Raw genomic sequence first — 22,238 nt, 5'->3', positions numbered from 1 at the left:
ATATAAGGACTAGGTTATATATGTAAAGTGCAAGTTACATTTTTTTTTATTCCAAGTACAGGACATTTTAAAGACCATTTGCAATATATTTAACCCCTCTCCAGCCAGGATGTAAGTTTATGGCCTGGCTGGGAAGGGGTTCTTGCAAATGGACGTAAACTTACATGGGTGGTGCGGTCTCAGATGCTGAACCAGCACTAAGAGGACGGCTGTGACTGACAAAAAAAATAAATAATGCAAACCTTATTGCTTTCTGTAGAAACTGTTGCCCGAATACTATTTGCAGAAAGAAGAACAATTTTCTCATTCGTAAGGCCCAAAAAAGCGGTTCTTGGATGATGAAGCAATGGATTCTGGAAAGAAAATACACAAAAATATATCTCATTTTTCAATATGCACAACGTCTTTTTTGATTTTTAACTCCTCAACCCTAGGAACATTTGTGTCATGTAGTCATCCTGTGGCCAATAAAGAACAAAACACAAACCTGCGGGTTCCTGTACGGCTCAGACTCCAGCCATTTCCACTGATACAGCTCTCCTTTACTGCTCACTGCAACCAGTTCTGAATACAGGGCTCCAATGGCAATAAATTTTGTTCCATCCTGCGCACAAAACGTGAACAACTAAGATTGCTTTAAAACCACATGTATTTCAGATACAACCAGCGGTATGAAACAAAATGTATATGCAAATGACAAAGCTACCACTAACTGAACTCAAACCATATACAATAAGTTCTAAACACCCCACCCCCTTTAACCCTTTTAGTGGCACGCCCAGAAAATCTCCACGGCTTGATGCACTGAAGTGCGCTGAAGACTAAGCAGAAAAAAAAAAAATTATATATAAAATACCTTTTCTGGCCACCACTGTAGATCTTCTCCTAGCGATACAGGACTCAGTATTGGAGTGTTCTTCTTGTCCAAACTTGGCTCCCCTTCTTTACTTGTGGAGCCCCTTTCATTATCGAATGAGGCCCCATCAAGCCACCTCCTCTCACGCAAGCGTAAAACTGACTCACGTTCGCGCAACAGCTCAGAGTCTCTTTCTAAGGGAAGAAGGAGAACTGGTATGCAATTGGGTCACACCAGTGGGATAAAAAGTAAGCCAATCTCTGTTTAAGACCCTTGTTATCTAGCAGCAACTTAAGCTCATGAATGCTTCAAAGAAATGATCTCAATTACTACCATTTCTTAGTGTTTAGGGTCATATATGACTAGTTCTATTTTCCACACAAGAGGTGGTTTGTGAAATTGACATGCTTCTCTGCTCAGAATCAACACGACTAAATCTGTTGAATTAAATAAATTTAAAAAATTAAAATTAAAATAAAATATGACAAAAAACAGCTTGGACAAGAAGCATGGTATAGCCCTAAATGGGATGTTTAATGCAGGACTACTTACTGACAGGGTCATTAAGCACATAAAACCGTAGCACAGGTTAATGGAACTTGGCGCTTGTCAATTAAACACCTTAATGGGCCAGTAATTCCAAAATAGAAAAGGAAAAGTTGGCAAGAATCTGGATGTGAACACAAGGGATTAACCAATATAGATTTGTATTCACAATTGACCATTTTGCTCCTGGAGAAGTTTAAAAAAAAAAATGGGGTAGCATACATAGAGGCACAATTTGACAATTGTCCGGTTGTAAACTATTCATGAACTATGCTTAGAAGTCATCAGTAGTAGTTCAACAGGGGTTCCTTTCTCCTGAGGATAAGTCAAGAATAGTTTACAACCAGAACCCCCCCCAAAAAAAAACTGTTTGCCATGAGCTCCGGTTAGGACACTGCCAAAACAAAAACCTTTGGGAACTGGGAAACCATAAGTATTAAACGGAGAAGATCCTTGCCTTTTTTTGGTGTAACTGGGCCACCAAAGATGCCTATTGACTGCTTTGAGGGTCCGCCATTAGCCTAAATGTTTTTAAAATTCTAAAAACCAAAAAGTTACAAGGAAGGCTGAAAGCTAGGACACAACACGGCTAATTTCTAAGAAGACAAAGGCACAGAATTACCTCTAGATGAGCCTATCCTGGAAAGTGAAGAGCGCCGAAAGGATGGATAACCAAAGTAGCTAATATCTTCTGAAAACATAGCATCAGCATCAATTATGACACTTGGGTGAGCAGAATGAATGTCAGCATCCAGCAGTGACATAAGATCCTCTATAAACACAAGGATCACAAGCCATCATTAAGCAAAATATGAAAACAGAATGCTATGAGACATTTCACTACAGTCACTAACACCCAGAAACAAGGTCACATACCCCACGACAAACTGGTACATAAGGTGTGACCACATTTCCAGTTGTATTTCTATACCTATTAAGAGTCTGTTTTAGGAAAAAAAGGCCACCTGTAGACGTGAAGTCAAACACTAACCTCCTGGTAAGTAGGATTCACTGGCTGTGTCGTCTCCATCATCACCATCTTCATCGTCCCGACTCAAAAGGTTGTTCACGGCCAGATTCACGTCTAGATTTGTCCTCTGAAGTTCTCTTATAATGACACTCCGAGACTTTCCTTGAAGGACAACCTGTGCCTACAATGGATACATCAAAACTCCGTCATGGACATATTTCAAATACCAGTTTGTATAAACTGAATGTTCAATAGAAGAAGTGCAATGACAACATTCTGTTCCCTACAACGAAGACAAGGATAATTATTAAGACAAAAACGTGTAGTGTATTCAGGCTACAATTGAGTTAAAAGGTATTCAGCATTTTGTGTGTGTGGGGTGGGTGGGGGGTGGGGGGGGGGGAAGAAAGGGTCGACAACCGACTGTACTTTAAGACCACACATTCCACCTTGTGGGATTTATCAAGACATTTCCTATTTTTAAACGCGAGTCTCTCATATGCGTTAGTAGTATTGACCATGTTCCACCCCCGAGCCAAAGTTGGAAGTCGGCTGTCCATTTAGGTCATCGGCACCATCTTACAGCCCATAGCAAGAGCGTTGCTGCTAAACAAGTTCTCAAGTCACTGACAATTGTTAGAGAGGCTGTTGCATACAGACAACTCCTTTCCACATGCCTTAAGACCACTCTGTAAGAACAAGGAGCCGCTCCAGTTCTTGTAAGACAAGGATGCTTGAATCAACTAGAATGACCATGTGAATGGCTGCTATGTAATACTACATGGCCACTGCAGGGGAGATGCGTGGCTGGTGGAATTTACTGCGGTGAGAATGAAGAGCAGCAAGTTTAGCAGCTCCTTGCCATTTCCTACAGCACCTACTACCACACACAATGGGGTCAGGGCTAAAATAAACTTCACAATTCAGGCAAAAATCTAGAGGTTCGTGGGGCACTGAATGAACAAATCAAATTCAATTAGTCTAACACTAAATGCAATCCCTTTGAGAGCTCTTAAAGGGTTTTTCAGAATTCTGCATTAAAGGGGTTGTCTCGCGCTGAAACGTTTTTTTTCCAATAGGCCCCCCCGTTCGGCACAAGACAAACCCAAGGGATGGGTTAAAAAAATATATATATATATATATATATATATATATATATATATATATATATATATATATATATATATATATATATATATATATATATATATATATATATATATATATATATATATATATATATATATATATATATATATATATATATATATATATATATATATTAATTACTTACCCAAATCCCCGCTCTGCGCCAACTTTTCTTCCTTCTCCAAGATGGCCGCCGGGATCTTCACCCACGATGCACCGCGGGTCTTCTCCCATGGTGCACCGTGGGCTCTGTGCGGTCCATTGCCGATTCCAGCCTCCTGATTGGCTGGAATCGGCACACGTGACGGGGCGGAGCTATGATGACGACGCGGGACCAGCTCTCCGGCACGAGCGGCCCCATTCACCAGGCAGAAGACCGGACTGCGCAAGCGCGTCTAAAAACGCCAGAAGACAGCGAATTTAGATGGATCCATGGCGACGGGGACGCTAGCAACGGAGCAGGTAAGTGAATAACTTCTGTATGGCTCATAATTAATGCACGATGTACATTACAAAGTGCATTAATATGGCCATACAGAAGTGTATACCCCACTTGCTGCCGCGAGACAACCCCTTTAATGGCCTATCCTTAGGCTGCATGTCCACTGCGGTTAGTGTTGCAGAGATGTCTGCGACAGCCCTATTCATATGGATGAAGCTTGCAGAGGTCCATGTGCTTGACATAAATAAATGGAACTGATTTTGAATCTCAGACGTTTTAACCAAAATAAAAATATCTGGGATCTGAATATACTCAAGAGCTTGCAGCATTACTCGATCACCAAGACGACTCAGAAAGTGGCCAGAATCTAGATTAATTTTTTAAAAATTAGGTGTAATATCTGAACAGGCACTAAAGCAAATAAAGTACATGGCAGCTCTTTGTTATTGCAAAGGTAAAGTAAAACCATGACAAGGAGACCACATTAAATATAAAGTGACCTGTGATATGAGTTCTTCGGGTATCACTGAAGCTGGAATCACTGGTTGCGGCTGACTTCCCAGAAGTCCGGAGCCTCTGTCCCTTCCAGTGCGGATGACCCGGGTCTGTCTACGAGAATCTCTAGCACCTGCAGAAGAACGACCAGAGGATCCACCTCCGCTTCCACCTACACCAGAGCTCCAACGACTACTAAAATGAAAATACACAGCAAAGAATGAACATTCTTCTTATGCAATTGTATATGGAACCTACATACAAGGCTCCGACCTGCAAGGATTGACTGAAGCAAACTACAGTTTTATTCTGTGCAATAGGCTGCATGGTAAAGACTGAACAATTCATGCACTCAGCAATAGATCTCTATATAAATCAATCAGCTTCACTACATGTCAAGTTAAAAGGGATTTTCTAGTTCTTAAAAAAAGTGAGCTATCCACAGGACAGGTCATCCATAACGGACCAGCAGAGGTCTGCCGCATACACAGAGTCCTAGCGAACAAACGATCGTCCGGTGTTTCAGGTGGTGGACTCCTCTAATCCGCTATTGATGACCCATCCTGAAGATAGGCCAATTAAGAACTGAAAACCCCCTTTAAAGGAGCAGCTACATTTGTGATAAGCTTGTTAAAAGCTGTATTCATCCACAATTGTTGCAGGTTTTCCTATACATATTGAGAATACACTTTAGCTTCCAGGTACAAAGAAAAAAAAAATAAAGTTTTCATCCTTAACCCTATTAAAACTTACCCAAGGGTGTTGCCTGCCAGTCTGCCCAGAGTCTCAGAGCCAGACAAAAACCAGGGAGAGTCACTAGTCCTGCCTGGCCTGGATGTCCTTCCTGCCCCTGAGCCACTGTTCAACTTTGAACTGAAAACAAAAAAAAATAATAAAAAGAAAAGGGCATATCAGTGAAAAATAAGAAATAAAAGCACCACCACCTGGGTTGTAGATGAAAAGCCTGGAACCCCAGGTACAAATGCTCAAGGACTTGGTCTGGCAAGAAACAAGCCTAAGCAACACCCTTGGGATCTTGGTGGAAGGATGCCCCCCACAGGGCAGATGTTTAGTGCTAGTCAGTCACCACACAATACATGTCTGCAGCCGCACTACTTGTGGGTGGTTTTCTATGCTTTATTTCATATACTTGTACAATTTGACAGTATGTGTATTTCCATTGAGTTAAGATTATAGTTATCAGAAGGCATTATAGATTCGGTTGCACTTTCAACCAGCATGAAAATAAACCGCTGGCTTGCCGACTTCTCATCGAGTGTAAAGCGCCGAGAGACAAGCCAATGAGGATCCGCGTGTAAACGCTCTGCATGACTGCCAAGAACCTCGCAGTGATGTCAGCGCTCATGCAGTAGTTTAGATAGTGGTCGACCCGTCGAAATGGTAGTTATAAGGTGTTTCTGATCTGGATTATGGTTTTCTCCAGCAGGTTTCGGGGTATTTTGTAGCTTCCAAATTGTATAGTGTGCACACATCATCGAGCAGATCAGACACAAGCGATCAGTCTCATATCCAAAATGGCTCTCTGCCCAGAAACAGCCAGACAGCCCCTTTTATTGTAAAGCATAACACCTGCCCTTTAATGGGCGTGCAACAGGTTACATCAGTAACATATAGGATTCTCATTTGTCGGATCATATAGAATCCCCCCTCCTTCCTGCCCACCTTCTCTCAAGTCCAATGTATAAGCAAGTCTTTGTCTTACAAACATGTGCTCGAACCTGAAACTGAAAGTAGATATCTCTTTGTTGAAGATTCTGTGTGGGGGGATGGGGAAGGACTGGGAAAACACTCAGTATTGGACAAGTATACATATAACACTATGACCTTTAACTCTTAGAGGCTGTTTGTGCAACTTATGTACTCAGAGCAAATACCATGATTAAATTGTGTGTCCATTAAACTCCACAGAGCTAAAAGTCATTACAATAGCATAATACATTTGGTTTATACAAATCAATAGACATTTTAAACTGACTAATCATTATGTCTATCACATTTCGTTAAAGAAAAAAAAAATTACATACACACATACATTCTACAGTCAACTAATGCATCTTCACCTCACTGATCTTCCCCAGTCCCGCGGGTCACCTCTCCTTTGGCCGGATCCTCTTATCCTTGTTATGAAGCATGCATTCCTTCCGGCAGGTCAGTGAAGATCATATCCCAGTGATGTAGCGTTCACTGGCTAGGAAGGAATGCTGATGTATTGCAGAGACAGCGGGCATGCGCAGTCTCTGCAATAGCTTGGCACTCTCTGCTAGACTGAACTAGTGATGTAGCGTAGACATTGCTGGGCAGAAAGACGACTGCCTATGCATGTATGCCTAGTCACCATATATATTTTATTAATGACAGAACCCCTTTAAGAGTGTGTAATTGCTCATCCCTAACTTGTATATTCTACATAGGGCTGGACAAGTAATCAAATTTGTAATAAAATGGGTTCCCGTGGAAATACTATTGATGACCAATCCTCAAGCTAGGTCATCAATAGCCGATCGTCCGGAATCTGTCACTCAAAACCCTGACCGATCAGCTGTGCAGGCGCATGGGGTCAGCATCGCAACAACAGAGGTCATTAATAGTATTCCCATAGAAAACCCCTTTAATCATGTTGCTTAGGCACAATTCTAAAGGTGCTTTTAGATGGAGTGATCATTTAAAGGCGCAAAAACGAATGATATTCACTTTCCGTTCGGTTTAAACAGCACTCAGTCGACTCATTAACTTACAGTGAATGCAAAAGACTGAACGATTTCTCGTTTGAACGAACTAACAATGTATCTGCCTGTCTTAACAGAGTGTACGAGCAAACGAGCCAACAATGTCACTCGCTGAAACGACAATTGGCTCACCTAAAGAGGACCTTTAGACAGGCAGATCATCTCTTGTGAATTTCTTGAATGTTGAGCAATCACCTTGCATTCCGAGCGCGGGATGCAGAAGACAAGCGGGGCCGCTTGTCTTCTGCATCCGCCACTCGGCAGCACTCGACTGTCAAGTGGGAAACAGCAGGATGCAGAAGACAAGCGGCCCTGCTTGTCTTGTGCATCCCCCGCTCAGAGCACAAGGCGATTGCTCAACGTTTGAGTGATTCAGGCCCCCGTGTTGACTGCATCCAGCTGTGTTCCGCTCAGAGCGCCCGGCTGTTATACAGCGGGGCCGCTTGTCTTCTGCATCCAGCTGTTGTCTGCTCGGAGTGCTCGCCGTTATACAGTCGAGCATGGGGATGAAGAACACAGCTAACCGCTGTGTTCTTCATACCCCACCTGTCTTCAGAGTGGGATACAGCTGAAATAATAGCATCAGTTGTATCCCGCTGTGAATTCCTGATAACTGATCGCTGATCTTTCAGCATACTAAAAGATCAGCGACGGCTTAACGAAAACTGTACAATGTCAGTGCAGTTAGACAAAAGAACGGTTATTGCTCAAAGATGGCTTTGAGCGGCAATTGTGTCTAAAAGGGCCTTTTCACACAGCGAAAAGAGCAAACAGTGATGATTATGCTGGCTGAAACTAAGTGACAAACAAAAAGTGAACGAATTGAAAAAAATTAAAAAATTTAAAAAAAGTATACATCACCTCTCCCACGCTGTCTGGGGCGCCGCAACAGCTTCTCCCCAGGTTCTGGCACTGATCATTTTCTTCATCCTCTGGCCGGGGATTGAAAAATCCCCGGCTGATGGAAGCGCTGGCTGTGATTGGCTAAGCGTCAGCCAATCACAGCCAGTGCTCGATGGTGATGTATGTCTTAACATTTTTTTCTACAGCCAGGGCTTAGATTAGAGCTTTGACAGTAGGATTTCCTACCGTCAAAGTTGCATCGCACAAAAATAGTGTTTTCATGCGATGTAACAGAGGAAGGCTCCATAGGGAAACATGGGCTACAAAACCGCACGTCGCAGGCATATCACTGGACCCGTGAGGTTTTTGTATTAGGTTGTCGCATGCTACAAAACATCGCATGTGTGAGGGAACTCATAGGAAAGCATGGGCTTCACATACATGCGATTTGCAGCATCGCAACAAAATCGCGCGAATGTCACCTGTGTGAAGAAAGCCCAAATTGAATAATAAAAGCTAATGCCCACGGATGGAAATCTGTGGCGTTTCACCGCAGCTATTAGGTTCTATTGAACCCAATAGCTCAATGTTCACGCTGTGGAATTCCGCAGCGTGAAATAACCCGCGGCATGTCCTATTTGCTGCGGGAATACGAACGTCCAGCTTCCATTGTAGTCAATGGAAGCCGGCAGTCATGCTATACTTCCGCTGTAGCACAGCGGAAGTATAGCGTGAATACGCTTCCCCGCCCACCGCTGGCCGCGTCATATGACACTGTCGGCGCATAATGCATGAACTGCACAGCGGTTCCGGGAGGAGAGTATGGGGTCTTTGAGGGGGCGCCATGACGGATTCCGCTGCGGTATTCCGCATGCAGAGTCCGTCACGGCCGTGGGCATGAGCCCCAAGCCTGCACAAAATGGACAAATGAGAAGTATAAATTCTCATTTGGTGGTTGGCTCGTGGTCAAAACGAGCAAAAGTGAGCAATTGTTCAGTCTAAAAGAATCTTAAGGAGGTTTCCCAGTAATTGTTTTAGATAGATCTAACAGAGGCCAAGATTGGTATCAAGATAAAGATATCTACTCTGCTGCTTTACCATCTTATTGGACAAACAGGACACCACAACTGCTTCTGATCACTCGTGTGTCCACACCATAATGCACGGGCTATGGGCTGTGAACCCCAGTTGCACAGCAGAAACTGGGGAACTGCATGGATGCAGCTTTGGATGCTTTATTTTTATACTATTATTGCTATGTCACAAGGCATCACATCAATTGCACAACCAAAGCTTTCCTATCCAGTCCAAAATGCTGTGTTAAAGAGCTATACAAGAAGGGGAAAAAAAAAAGAAAAAATGCTTCCCTCTACTTCCCAACGGGGTGTAAAGTTAGTTTATAGTTTTAAACAAATATATATATAAATAAAAGGACCCACAGGCAAATGCATCATTTGCCCTTTCAAATGATTCTAGTTCGTCATTTGGTCTAAATGTGAGACAAGGACAATGATTATTGTTCGCCATCGCTCGTTTGAACAAGTTTTTGAATAATAATCGGTCTAAAAGCACCTTTAGCAGATGCCTAGATCAGCACAGATGGCCGGAGCATTCCCGATGGGCGTGCTGTATCCACTTTATTAAGAAATCCCACACAATATTTTTAGGTTTTTACAAGAGGAGTCGTTGAGCAACCTATACAAGTTCAGGGCTATGTGCTCTGCCCAACATCTACCTCTGCGGCATCTTGTGGTTCTTTGCCACTAAAATCAGCCTACCCTCATCCCCTCTTGTAGAGGAAGTGGCAAGGAAATTCAGGGGGTTGAAAGGAGACACACAAGGTGGGTGCAAGTATGAAATTAATTGTGGGAATCTAATGTCCACATAACTACTGTACATCTAAAAAAAATTAAAAAAAAAACAAAAAACACAACTTACCCATCATTGTTTTCCGGTTTACTCAATTCTAGTCTGTCCGGTTGGACCAAAAAGCCAATTCTGCAGATCCTGCCATCCTGGTAAACAAACGATCATTGATTCATTAGTGAAAACGAATGCTGCATTCAATCATTGTAGAGGTAGAAGCACATTGCTACAAGTACCTCCAGGAGGAAAGCCGCATGGTTCGGTCCGACCACACACTGCTTTATGGTCGTCTGTTCCAGTACATTCAGAGGCGGGTGGCTATGCAGAAGACAAAGCAAATTATATTATACTGCTGATTTATGGTCCTTTGCACATATTTGGAAGATCTGGCAATAACTATACTCCAATATCTAAAATTATGTGTAAATATGAACTTTGCATTACATCAAAACAATATAGTCAGAGTGGACGCCGGATGCCAAAAATCATGTTTAGCAAACAATTTGGTCATCCAAAAGTGTAGTAGAAGTGACCTGACAGATTTAAGGGGGGGGGGGGGGGGGGGGTATATTAACCTGTCTGCAGTCCCCCTGGAACCAAGCTAAGCTGCTCCCGTATCCTCATTTCTGGCTACTGGTAGTCAGGTGACCACTGCAGCCAATGAGGCCACATCACCATCTGAACTCCTGGCTCCACCACTCAGATCCATGGTGCAATGATGCCAGAAGGTCACTGCAGCACCTGATTGGCCACAGCAGTCATGTGACTGCCGGCCACCAGAGACAAGGATGGGACAGCAGGAGCATCTTATCTGACCATGCCCACTGTATGACTAAACCCAAACCTTGACAAAAATCCTGTTTTGCTAATGGCATGTATTGGTAACGGTACCCATGTTTCAGAATCTAATCTAAGGTTACTAATGCCATGTTCACATCAGCAACAAAATTCCATTCAAGGCCCCCTTTGCCGATTTCTGCGAAAATCCTGGATGAAAACAAAGCAGCATGTGGGAAAGCAAACAAATCCCATTATAGCCAATGAAGTCCGTACGGCAGCATTTTGTCATTGGACGGATCCATTTGGGCAGCGGATCCCATAAGGGAGCAGGAAGATGGCAGCCGGGAGTGCAGATGTGAACATAAGCCGATCAGAGGATCAGCCACATTACAAGGTACACAAACACTTACCTGCTTAAGTTGTATTTATTCAGTTTTTCAGAAACTTCTCTTAATCTAGAAATGTAAAAAGAGAACAAACAGTTATTTCTGCAGCAAGTGAGGAAGAAAATGTACAAGACTCACAGGATGTAGCCCGACACCAGATGTGCATGTGGCCTAAGAAAAGCACAAGGAGGTTCTGCCACAGATTAGGCAAAAATGCACGGTGAAGACAGTGCAAACGGGACACATCTGGAAACGCGGGACGACATAATGGAAGCCAGACGGACGCATTCTAGCCAGTTCAGCGCCGTCTGAACCATCATAGAATTGGCAGGGGTTCCGTCTCTCTGCTCCCATTATGGAGCAGGAAGCAGCCATCCAGGCCCAAACAGAGGGGAAGGTGGCCTAAAAGGTCTTGTTCAAGATTTAGTCATTTTCTAATCAGCATTAAAAAAATAAAAAAAAAAGAAAAAAAAGCATTCAAAAGGTAAAATGCTGAAAAATAACTAATCTGTAGGGTCCCACCAGAAGGTACAAGCAGGTGTCCACCATCATGTGTGTACCACACCTATACTACGATGGCGCAGTGTACAGTACAATGGGGGCAGGAAGCTCCAGCAGAGGTCATAGCATCCTTTAACCAGAACACCTTTACTAAATTCCAGGCCGCCTCCTCGTGACCTTATTCACACAATGCAATTTTGGCCCATTTCTGCATATTAATGAATCCAAAAAGGATATAAAAACAAGCTCCCCTATCTTTTCCTAGCTGTTAGTTACAGATGAGAACCCAAAGGAGAAGGGAGAAGCCTTCAGTTTTTACTTTCTCCTTGTGGGGTACATGGCACTCATTGAGCACTATGTACTAAAAAGTTAAAGTGGAAGTGTTTCTCCCACTACGCAACCCGGAGCTGCAAGGTTTGCTAGGACACCAAACAATTTTTTTTATTTTTATCCCCTCCACCCCCCAATAAAACAAAAAAAAAAAAAAGTTTTGGTAGCTGAGGGACAAGGTATTATTGTATCTTGTCCCCACCAGGAAGTAGGGGTGGAGACCAGATTGATGGGGGAAGGGGGTTCTCCAGCTGCGCATCAGGTAAGATACTTCAGCTGAGAATCAACAGCAGCGACAGGTGCAGCAGGTAGAGGAGGCAGGGAAGCAGTAACAGACACAGGCCTCCCGTCTCCCCTTTACTGGCCCCGCTCCCGGCGGCTGTCGTGTCCCACCTCCACTCCCGCTGTCACTCCCCTTTACCGAGGCAGCTCCCGCCGGCTGTTCTCTACCACCACCGTCCCCGCTGTCAGTCTTCCCAGCACGGATGAACATCGGCCGGCTGCTACCGCTGGCATATACACAGGTGGGGGCTGAGAAGGGAGCGTAGCGCTGAGAGGCTTCAGTGAAGGGGAGTAGCTGAGCTCTGCTGCATCCCCACTTCCCTGTCACAGCAGCATCTGTTCCTCCATGCAAGCCCTGTCAAATCTTTAGCCTCTGGTGGTGACAAGATACAATAGTACCGAAGGACAACAGGGCAGTAAAACCACATGGGTAAAATCCCTAAAAAGTGTCTGGTCCTTTAGGACCAAAACACCCTGGTCCTTAAAAGATTAAAATAAAAACCCACATGTCTGAAGCGGGCTGACTACTGGCAGAGTCTCTGCTCAACGTCAGGTTGACAAGGCCAAGCAGGAGGAATTCAGCATTTAAAAAGTGATCATTTTGTCTCTATTAGTAACTGGTTTTACACATTACAGCCCGTACGCTGTTGTCAGATCATGTATGGGACGAGTACGGCAGCGCGCATGCCCACGAATCAGACGTCAGATATGTGCAGTGTGTTTAGAGTTAGGATGCGTATAGAAACCCTGCCTGTACCCATAGAAGGGCTGCATATCACACAGTAAGCCAGGGTTCACACAGAGCAGAATCGCCACGGTTCTGCAGCAAAACCGCATAAAGCTCATTTTTGTCTTGCATATTTTGGGCGCTTTTTTGGCTTGAAAAATCGGCAAGCATCCCCCCCCCCCCCCCCCCCCCCCCCCCACGGCACTTACTAGAATATGCTGCAAAAAAGTGAGTATTTTGTTGTGTCCATGAAAAAAAAAAAGCGCTGTGGAGAAGTCCAAAGAATTGACAAAAACTGCGCCGCAGCAGCATTTCTGTACTGCGGAAAAAATTCCTTCCTGTGAGAACAGCTTTTTGCCAAACACACTGACTTTGCCTTGTACTGTAAATGCTGCGGTTTTTCGCAGCTGCAGATATGCAACGGCAAACCGCAGCAAATCTGCCCCGTGTGAACCCAGCCTAAAAGAGCCTGCAGCGATTTCTCTGTGTATCATACGCAGTGTCCACACGCCGATGTGCATGGAAGAAAGAAAGTCCATTGACGTTCATTGCCTCCATCCACCACGTATCACGTGTTTGTGCAACGCACAAGTAATAGACAGTGAAAAGACGTCTGAACATGAGCCCAAAGAACCTGAAAACATAGCGAAGCGTCCATTGTCAGCACCGAGCGGAAATCTCTGCATCTTCAATTTGAGCAGATTCCGTGTGAACGGCTTCCATTGAGGTCAACGGAAGCCACCCGACCTGTGGACCTTCCGCAATTAGCATTGCGGAAAGGTCGCGGATTCTGTGTCCTCACTATGCAATGACACGGGAAAGGCAAGAGTTAAAAATTAAATAAAAATCTGTACTGCGCGTGTCCGACGGCAAACCGTGCGCAACATCGGCAGTACAGATCGAAAAAGAAAGTCCAGTACGTGCGGCCGCCGCTGCTGCCAGGGCCGGATGCCTCATTCAGAATCCGTGTCTATAATGTGTCTAGCTATACAACTGCTTATACACGCACACCCTAAAGCCCCTAATGCAAATCAGCCTTCAGAGCAGAACTCAAAAAGCACAGCATTCTGCTGTTTTTGGAGCAGATCTGCACGCTGAATTTGCCCCGGCAATGGGCAAGATCCAGATGCGGAACTCCAATGCAGAAAATAGTCTTTCTGCCGCAAGTTTTGACATGTGCCTTCCTGATACGGAAATTCGATTTTGAAAAAAATTTAAATTCCTGCTGTGGATTGTGTCCACCGACCGGTTAAAAATGTCAGAAAGATACGGATGTTGATGCGGCTTTTAGGAGGTGGAATCTATGTGGAAACATTTCCAACAGGACAAATCCCGCGTGCAGATCGGTGCTAAAAACCACAGTAGATCGCTGCGGATTTTGAGGAGAAATCCACATGGAAGATTCCGTGGCGATTACCACATTGTGAACGCACCGACAGAACAAGCCTTGTGGATGAGATCAAAACTCATCCACACGGTGCAGAAAAAGATAAAAATCCACAGAAAAACGGACAGTGTTGCAGAGTTAAACTACATGCATGTCCATTGTCTGCGGCGGATTTGCTGCAACGCACTAAGGCCTCATGCCCACACGCCCGCATGGGTTCCCTGTGCAGAATACTGCAGAGACTCAGACAAAAAAAAATACATTATACTCACCTGTCCGGATCTCCTCCGTCTCAGCCAGATCTTTCTTCTGTGCGGCGGATGTGCTCCCGATGCCGGCGGCGTGCCACGCACTATGCCATTTATTTTTAAAACTCCTGCTTCCGCGCAGTCTGCGGCACAGATGCAGTGACAGCTGCGGACGTGCCGCGGATCTGGGTCGCTTCCATTGACTTGAAAAGCACAGAAAATTGAGCATGCTGCGTTTTTTTTCTGCATTACAGGAGAAAAAAAAAAGGCAACTGCAGGTATTTAAAAAATGATGATAGTCTATGGGCATATGGAACTGTGGATCATCCACACAGGTGACCCACGTGGATTCCGCAATTCAATTACACCCGTGGACATGAGGCCTAAACCAGTGTCATATCTGCACCGCCTATTGACTAAAATGGGGTCCGCCTGGCTCCGTTCACCCTGTCCAGCATTTTACCCGCGTGTATTCAGCATTTCGTGTAGATCACGGCCCTATAACAGCAGGGGGTCAAGTTGCTCAGAAGCTACAAAGTGATTTCTCCCATTAACTGCTTGTTCAAAAAAAAAAGTTAAAGAAATATTTTGCTGATTGTTCAGATTTGAATAATTGTTCATTGTAAACACGGCCAACAATAGAATAATTTGCTCACTTATCGCTCATTTCACACAAACCTAAATAATTGTTGGCTCGTTCCATTTAAATATGGATCATTCAGTCACTCATTGACTTATATAGTGAATGAACTGAATTTAGCGAGTCATTCATCTACCCGTATAAACAGGCTGGACAAGCAATTTCCGCCATCGCTCGCTCATGTGAACAGGAATGTAAAGGTACGCTAGCTGCAGTGCCCTCCAGCAGGTAAGGGGCGTCTAGAGCCTCCTGGATAACATTGGCACCGAGGGAAGAAGTGCCGCTCCGAGCACACACAACATTTTACAATACAAGGTTTCATCCACCATCCACCTTCATCATCTAAGGCCGCCTGTCCACAGGCGATGATTGGATCATGCTCTGCACAGTTTTCCATAGGGTTGCTATGGAAAGCGCAGCGCCGGTGTCCAGAGAATCATAGCGATTCTCCGCTTGCGGGATTTAAATCGTGGCATGCTGCGATTCTCCCCTGTGAGCCCATCTACCAGATAGGCTCATCTCAGACGTGTCAGGGCTCCTCCCCCACAGCAGATCGTCGCCAGCGCTCTTCCGCCTCGGCCGTGGACAGGGGCCTATACTGCTCTACACTGCAGATTTTACAACTGAATGCAAAGTGGATTTTCAATGTGAATTTCACATCTTCAAATAAAGCCGATCAGATTGCAATTGCGAAATCTGCCATAGTCGCCCACGCGGATGATCTGCTGTATTCTACACACATTGAAAAAAAATTAGACCATTGGCATATCTGCTCAGATGAATGGATAGAGTATCGCAGCATGTTCTATTTTTCTTTGGGCTCCGCACGGACTGCTACCATTGAATTCAATGGAATCCATCTGACCTGCAGCCCATACGCAATTTACATTGTTTTACCGTCGCTAGGGGGACATGGGGATGACAATCTGTACTGCACATAGCCAACAGCGAGTGTCCGTGGTCATCCACAGTACAGAAAAGCGAAAAGGTACGTGGGGGTCGCCGGCTGGGGTCAGAGCCGGATTCTGCTGCGGGTTCAGGATCGCCGGTGTGAGACTGGCTTAGGGCGCTGAAATCCACATTACATATCAGCTTTGATACTGATCTGCTGATTGGAGCAGGGATATGCAAGGCAGCATGGGAAGTACTGTACCGCATGAATGACTGACTGGGGATACATCCCCCAAATACATGTGGATAGCAAAAACAGGAAAATATACATGGAAGATTGATAGAGCTCAAACTGGGTGCAAACTGTTGCTTTAAAAGGGGGAGAGAAAAAAAAAAAAAAAAAGAAAAACATTGAAAACTTAGGCAATCTTTAAAGGGAACCTGTCATTCCCCTGCCATAACTAAGGTATGGTGCTATAAGGGGAGGTGATGAGCTGGGGGGGGGGGGGGGGGGGGTGCATTTTTTTTTTAATACTGCATGATTTTATTTGTGGATGCCCATGTATCCCTATGGGCAACTTGATTTGCAGCTCTTCCACTAATCAAACCCGCCTGTGGACATTGGGCCTAAAGGGTGGATTCACAAGGGGGATAGAAGATCTGCCGAAAACAAATCCCCATCAAAATTGACATGTTCTGCGTGGATTTGCTGAAGATTACACTTTTCACATGGCAATCGTGCCCAATCTTGGAAGTCAAGACAGAATAGAGCCTTACGCCGCCTGCAGACAGGCGGAAATTCCGCGGCGGGATTCCCCACAGAATTTCCACCCCTGGACGCTTGCATAGGTTGCATTCCTAGGCAGACGGGAGCGGTTTGTCTGCGCGAAATCTCACGCAGCAAACTAACCGCAGCATGCTCTAATTCTGTGCGGGGCTCGCAGGCTCACAGGCCGCCGGCTCCGCTTTGCGCCGGCAGCCCGGCAGCCGGCACATGAAAGAGCCGGAGCGGGTGAGTCCGCGGTGCTCTCTGCAGGTGCTCGGGTTGGGTTGAATTCTCGCAGTCGGATCCGACCCGGTCGTCTGCAGGCAGCCTAAGTCATCCTGCATACAACAGGGTCGGATGCGGCATCAGACCCCCCCCCCCCCTCCTTACCTGTCTGGATTCTTTATCTGTACAGTGGGAGCACCAGTAGTGCAGATGACACAGATCCCACAGCCTGATTGTGGAAGGGCCGTGGGATGGACAGCTTCCATTGATTTCAAACGAACAACCGCACAGAAATGGCGCATGTGATGTTTGGATATCCGCTCATGTGCAGGAAGCAGCAGGTCTCCATAGGAGGCTATGGGCAGCATTTGCTGCACAATCTGGGAACAGCCACTGGCACTGGATTTTGTAAATCAAGTCTGCCCGTGTGCCGGAGCCCATAGAGGGTGCAGCTCAAATTACCACTCACGGCAGCATTTTAAAGAGGAACACTTTCTGGACCTTCCATCACTTTAAAGAGACTTTCCCACAACTTAAGGAGCTTCACAGCCGCCTTCTCCTTCCTTCCCGATTGCTGCTTCCATGTGACTACTGCAGCCTATAACTGGCCACAGCAGTGACCTTCTATAGCGGCTGTCAAGCAATTTGAAGTCATGGGAAAACCCCATAAAAATGGGAATTTATGATGCGCCCCGTGCCCTGGCATGCCCCTTATACTCCACCAGTAACGTTTCTGTGCAGGCTCGTGCAGAAACAGGACGTCGCGATTTGTTTACCACGGAAGTTTTCACGCGGTCAAATCGTGGCTGTCTGCATAGGATTGCATCTATTGCAATCCTATGGCAGCGGACACAGGCGGAAATTCGGTGGCAAATCCTGCCGCGGAATTTCCGCCCATGTGCAGGAGGCCTTACTTTGAAAGATGCGGTGATACCGAAGATGTTTGTTTTTTGTGTTTCTTTTTTTAATTATAAATATGGGAAAGGGTTTTCTTAGACTTCTACTTTCCTTTATCATCCAATAATTTTTTTTTTTGTGTCTCCCTTGATCTTGCTTCACACAAATCCCAAGCCTCCATGATGAAACTGTAAGTCATTAACCCCTTCCAGCAACAGGGCGTAAACTTACGTTCTGGGGATAGCGTGAGATCACTTATGATCTCGCACTATCCCGAAGCGGGAGGCGGCTGTCAATCATAGCCAGCCTCCTGCTGCAACAGATCGCAGCAGGGAAGGGGTTCACAGAGGGAGCGCGATCCCTCCGACGTCACCGGCTGGTTGCTATGGCAACAGGAAGCCAGACACTGGCGTTCTGTATTGCCATAGCCTGTGATCGATGTATAAGCGACAAGGCACTGCAGGGCTACTGCCGTGCCTTATTACAGCGACCATCAGTGCTATACTGTAAGTGCCCTAGGACCAAAAAAAAAAAAAAAGAATAAAAATGTTAAAAAAAAAGTGAAAAAAAAAAAAAAACCACTATGCTCTTATAGTAGCATATAAAAAAGGTAAAAAAAAAATTAAAATCCCCACATATTTGGTATTGTCGCGTCCGTAACGACCCGTACAATAAGCTGCACATGCGTTTGTGCAGGTAAAAAACGTTTAAAAACAACACTAAAAGACTGAGGCAAAATGCTAACTTTTCGCATTTTGCCTCCCTAAAAACGCAATAAAAGTGATCAAAAAAGTTGTATGTACCTCAAAATGGTACGTCACGCAAAAAATAAGCCCTCAGAGCTCCGTACATAAAAAATTTTTTTTTAAAAAAAAAAAGGTACAGGGCTTTGAATGCAGCAATTTAGAAAAAAAACTTCCAAAAAAAGGGTTTTTATTGCAGAAAAGTAGAAAAACCTAAAAAGTAAGAATTTTGGTATCGTAACCGTACCGTCCTGCAGAAGAAAGTGAATCGTGTCATTTATGCTGCATGATTAACACTGTAAAAAAAAAAAATCTATGGCAGAATTGATGCATTTTCTCTCCCTGCCATCATAAAAAAATAAATAAATAAAAGTTTTACAATATAGTCAATGTACCCAAAAATGGCGCCAATATAAACTTCAGTTCGCCACGCAAAAAACAAGCCCTCATACAGCCGCGTCAACAGAAAAATAAAAAAAAGTTATGAGTTTTGAAAAATGAAGAAAATCCGCCAAAAATCGTTTGTGTCCTTAAGCCCCAAATAGGCCGTGTCATTAAGGGGTTAAGCCCTGTGCAAAAAAAAAAAAGGGGGGGGGGGTAAAATGTTTATCCAAGACGGAAGTGGCATCACAAGAGTGGGGCACTGTGAGGATGCCAGGTAGTCCGTTGTAGATCTGCTATTTGAAGACCTTTAAAAAACCCAGTTGGAGAACTCGTGTATTTGCTAGCGTCAGCTTCCCATCTGCCAAGACAACCCGACAGCCAAAACAAACCCCAATTAATGATGAGAACAGCACGATGGCAGCGCAGTCCTACAGCCGCCACTCCTCCCGCCAAGTCTAAACCAACCACACCACAGGAGGTAAGCCATAATGCCAATGAGAACAGTTTACATGTAAGAAATATTCTACATAGAAGCCCAGGAACTTCTATACTGATCGTGTACAACATATTATATGGGGCTTATCTGATACCTGCAGAGACACTGAACATATTAAAGGGGTTGTCCGGTTACTAAACAGACCTTCTAGAGCGCCCACTGTGCTAATATAAGAAAAAAGGTGCTGTACATGCCCGTCCTGTGCCATCATGATCCGATGCTGCAGTCCCACTATTTATTCCAACACAGAAAGTCACCTGACCCCTGCAAACCAATGGGATGACCCCCAAGAGTTCAGAACGGTGACATCTGCAGGGAAAAGGCAAGCATTGCTCCTTTTATTTTTAGCACAGTGAGTGCTATAGGGGGCACGTTGTTCAGTAACTGGACCGCTCCTTTAAAATAAGCCTCACAAGTGGGCCGTTTGCCATGTGCAGGACTCTAAAGCACAGCAAAATATTACAGCCAACCCCTAGGTGCTTCATCCGCATGCAGGCTGTTTGCAGGTGAACATTAGAGAGCACAAAGAAAAAAAAAAATTATAACACTGAGAAGTTTGTGCCCGAGTATTTACTGACCGCCCAAACACTTAAAGGGAACCTGTCACGTCCCCACAGCACCATAAACTAAGTTACAGCACTGTTAGTGGATGTGAGGGAGCCGGGGGATGTATTTTTTTTATACTGCCTCTCCATAGGTGAACGCAAGAAGTCCTGTGCACACGCTCCACCATAGACTTGTGGCAGATCTTTATGCACCGCCAGGACTTGAGTGAACATCCCTTGGTCGCGGGAGCAGGCTGGTATATTTATAAGATATATACTCTCCTCTTCCAGTTCCCCATTGTGTCTAGTGTTGCTGCTCCAGGTCTTCCCCATGACAATGTTGACAGGCTGCAGCAGCCTTTCATACAGGATGTTATAGGCAGCTGCAGCAAATCACAGTTTAGCACTTGATTGCCGAGTCTGGAGTTGCAGTTCAACTTCATTCCCATGAACAGCCATGAGAGGCAATCCCAAACAGCCCATGGACGGACACTGAATCTAGTAAAACTAGATGTGGGTATAGAATAGGGACCCACCGGGTACATGCGACACAACCAAAGTGTGATTCAGTCGGGTGTTCCTGGATATCACTTTGAACTGTCCCTGAGGAGCCGCCTCTCAGGCACACCGCAGGGCGGGATCCAATGCCAGCATGAGAATATTGCAAACAGGCACTCATTCGGACAGAAGGAAGGTATCCAGGTCAAACCCAGATAGAAGAGCACTTGTGCCCCTTCAGGCTGGAGAGCTTATCTCAGATCTGCATTGGAGTACCTGTTGCCATATTGTTCTCATTAACCTTTGGGGCCGGTTTACAGGCATTGGAAGAATTCCACGGCAAATTGTGAAGCATTTCTGCACCCAAAATCCGCACCACTGGGTGTTCAATTGTTCAAATTCACCCCCCCGTCACCCATCAACACCCCATAATGCAGTTGCAATACACCAATGGGTTGCGATGAAAGCTGGAAGCCTGACAAAGGCCTCCATGTTTGCCAAGTAACTCCACCTATTACACCCTGCCTCCTGCAGAGTCTAATATGTAGTGCATATGACAGCAGCCTAAGTAATGCAGTGTACTATTCTAGCGATCAAACAAATCCATCAAGTCCTCCTTTGGGACTAAAAAAAAAAAAATAATGTTAAAAAAAGTTCAGCTTAAGACAAAGTCCAGTTTTATAAATAAATTTACATCTCTCTTACAAAGAAAATTTTAAAAAAAATTTTGAATTGAGAATGCACACACACACACAGGCAGCACATATCGGGTACTACCATGTTTATAATGACCAAGACAATGAAACCTTCATTCATATCGCATGATGAATGTTGGCAATTCTGGCATTTTTTAAAAGAATATTTTTACTTTTTTCTCTGCTTCCTAATTTAAAGTTTTTTTTTGTTTTTTTTTTAAAGTCACATGTACCTCAAAACACTAATAAAAGCTACATTTTTTGTGGGACAAGACCTCAGAGCTCCGAGTCTTCACACGCAGCGATGCAAATTCAATGGTTTCTCTTTAAAAATGCATTTTCGGGTACTTAAAGTAGTAAAAGACTAGAAAAAAAAACAAAAAAAAAAAAAACACTGAAGCAACAAGACCCTATATATAAACTTGGTATTGCACCTATTGTGCCGATCCAGATAAGGAAGTTCTGTTATTTTTACCGAATAACGAACACCATAAAAACAAAACCCAGAAACAATGGTGAAGTTTCTGGACATTTCTTCCATTCCCCCCACCCCCTGCCAAAAAATAAACTGTTGAACAAGTTACATGTACCCCAAAGTGCTTCCATTAAAATATACAACTGGTCCCAGAAAAGAAAACCCACCCTTCCTCATACGGCTGTCGCTGAGCTATGGCTCTTGCAGTGTGAGGAGTCACTTGGTCTCTAAGGGGGTAAAAAGTCGTCTCTAAAGAGTTACAAACTATATCATTTTTTTACATATAACATACGCAACAGCCAAACCTAAAACACGGGCAAAGAAGGTACAAGCATAACCAGCAGGCTGGAAGTGCAAGGAGAAGATAAGAGCTCTGGTTGTCTGATGCAACCGCTGCCGTCCAGGACCGGCCCCCCGGTGACAATGAC

General features: G+C 44.6%; 1 protein-coding gene across 1 annotated transcript in view; it reads right to left on the bottom strand.

Annotated features, from left to right (window-relative positions):
• The window catches only part of UBR5 (ubiquitin protein ligase E3 component n-recognin 5), a 73,576-nt gene that overhangs the window by 42,940 nt on the left and 8,398 nt on the right, over window positions 1–22,238 (bottom strand). The window contains exons 2-11 of the mRNA XM_066578627.1: window positions 11,105–11,149; window positions 10,151–10,232; window positions 9,987–10,063; window positions 5,212–5,331; window positions 4,464–4,653; window positions 2,394–2,553; window positions 2,025–2,174; window positions 857–1,068; window positions 488–604; window positions 243–353 (exon numbers count right to left, since the gene is read on the bottom strand). Of these exons, the coding sequence (XP_066434724.1) occupies window positions 243–353; window positions 488–604; window positions 857–1,068; window positions 2,025–2,174; window positions 2,394–2,553; window positions 4,464–4,653; window positions 5,212–5,331; window positions 9,987–10,063; window positions 10,151–10,232; window positions 11,105–11,149 (1,264 nt within the window). The remainder of the gene's footprint in view (window positions 1–242; window positions 354–487; window positions 605–856; window positions 1,069–2,024; window positions 2,175–2,393; window positions 2,554–4,463; window positions 4,654–5,211; window positions 5,332–9,986; window positions 10,064–10,150; window positions 10,233–11,104; window positions 11,150–22,238) is intronic.

This window comes from Eleutherodactylus coqui, chromosome 9 (genome assembly GCF_035609145.1).
Source record: "Eleutherodactylus coqui strain aEleCoq1 chromosome 9, aEleCoq1.hap1, whole genome shotgun sequence".
Taxonomy (NCBI): domain Eukaryota; kingdom Metazoa; phylum Chordata; class Amphibia; order Anura; family Eleutherodactylidae; genus Eleutherodactylus; species Eleutherodactylus coqui.
This window is presented reverse-complemented; position numbering and strand designations above follow the sequence as displayed.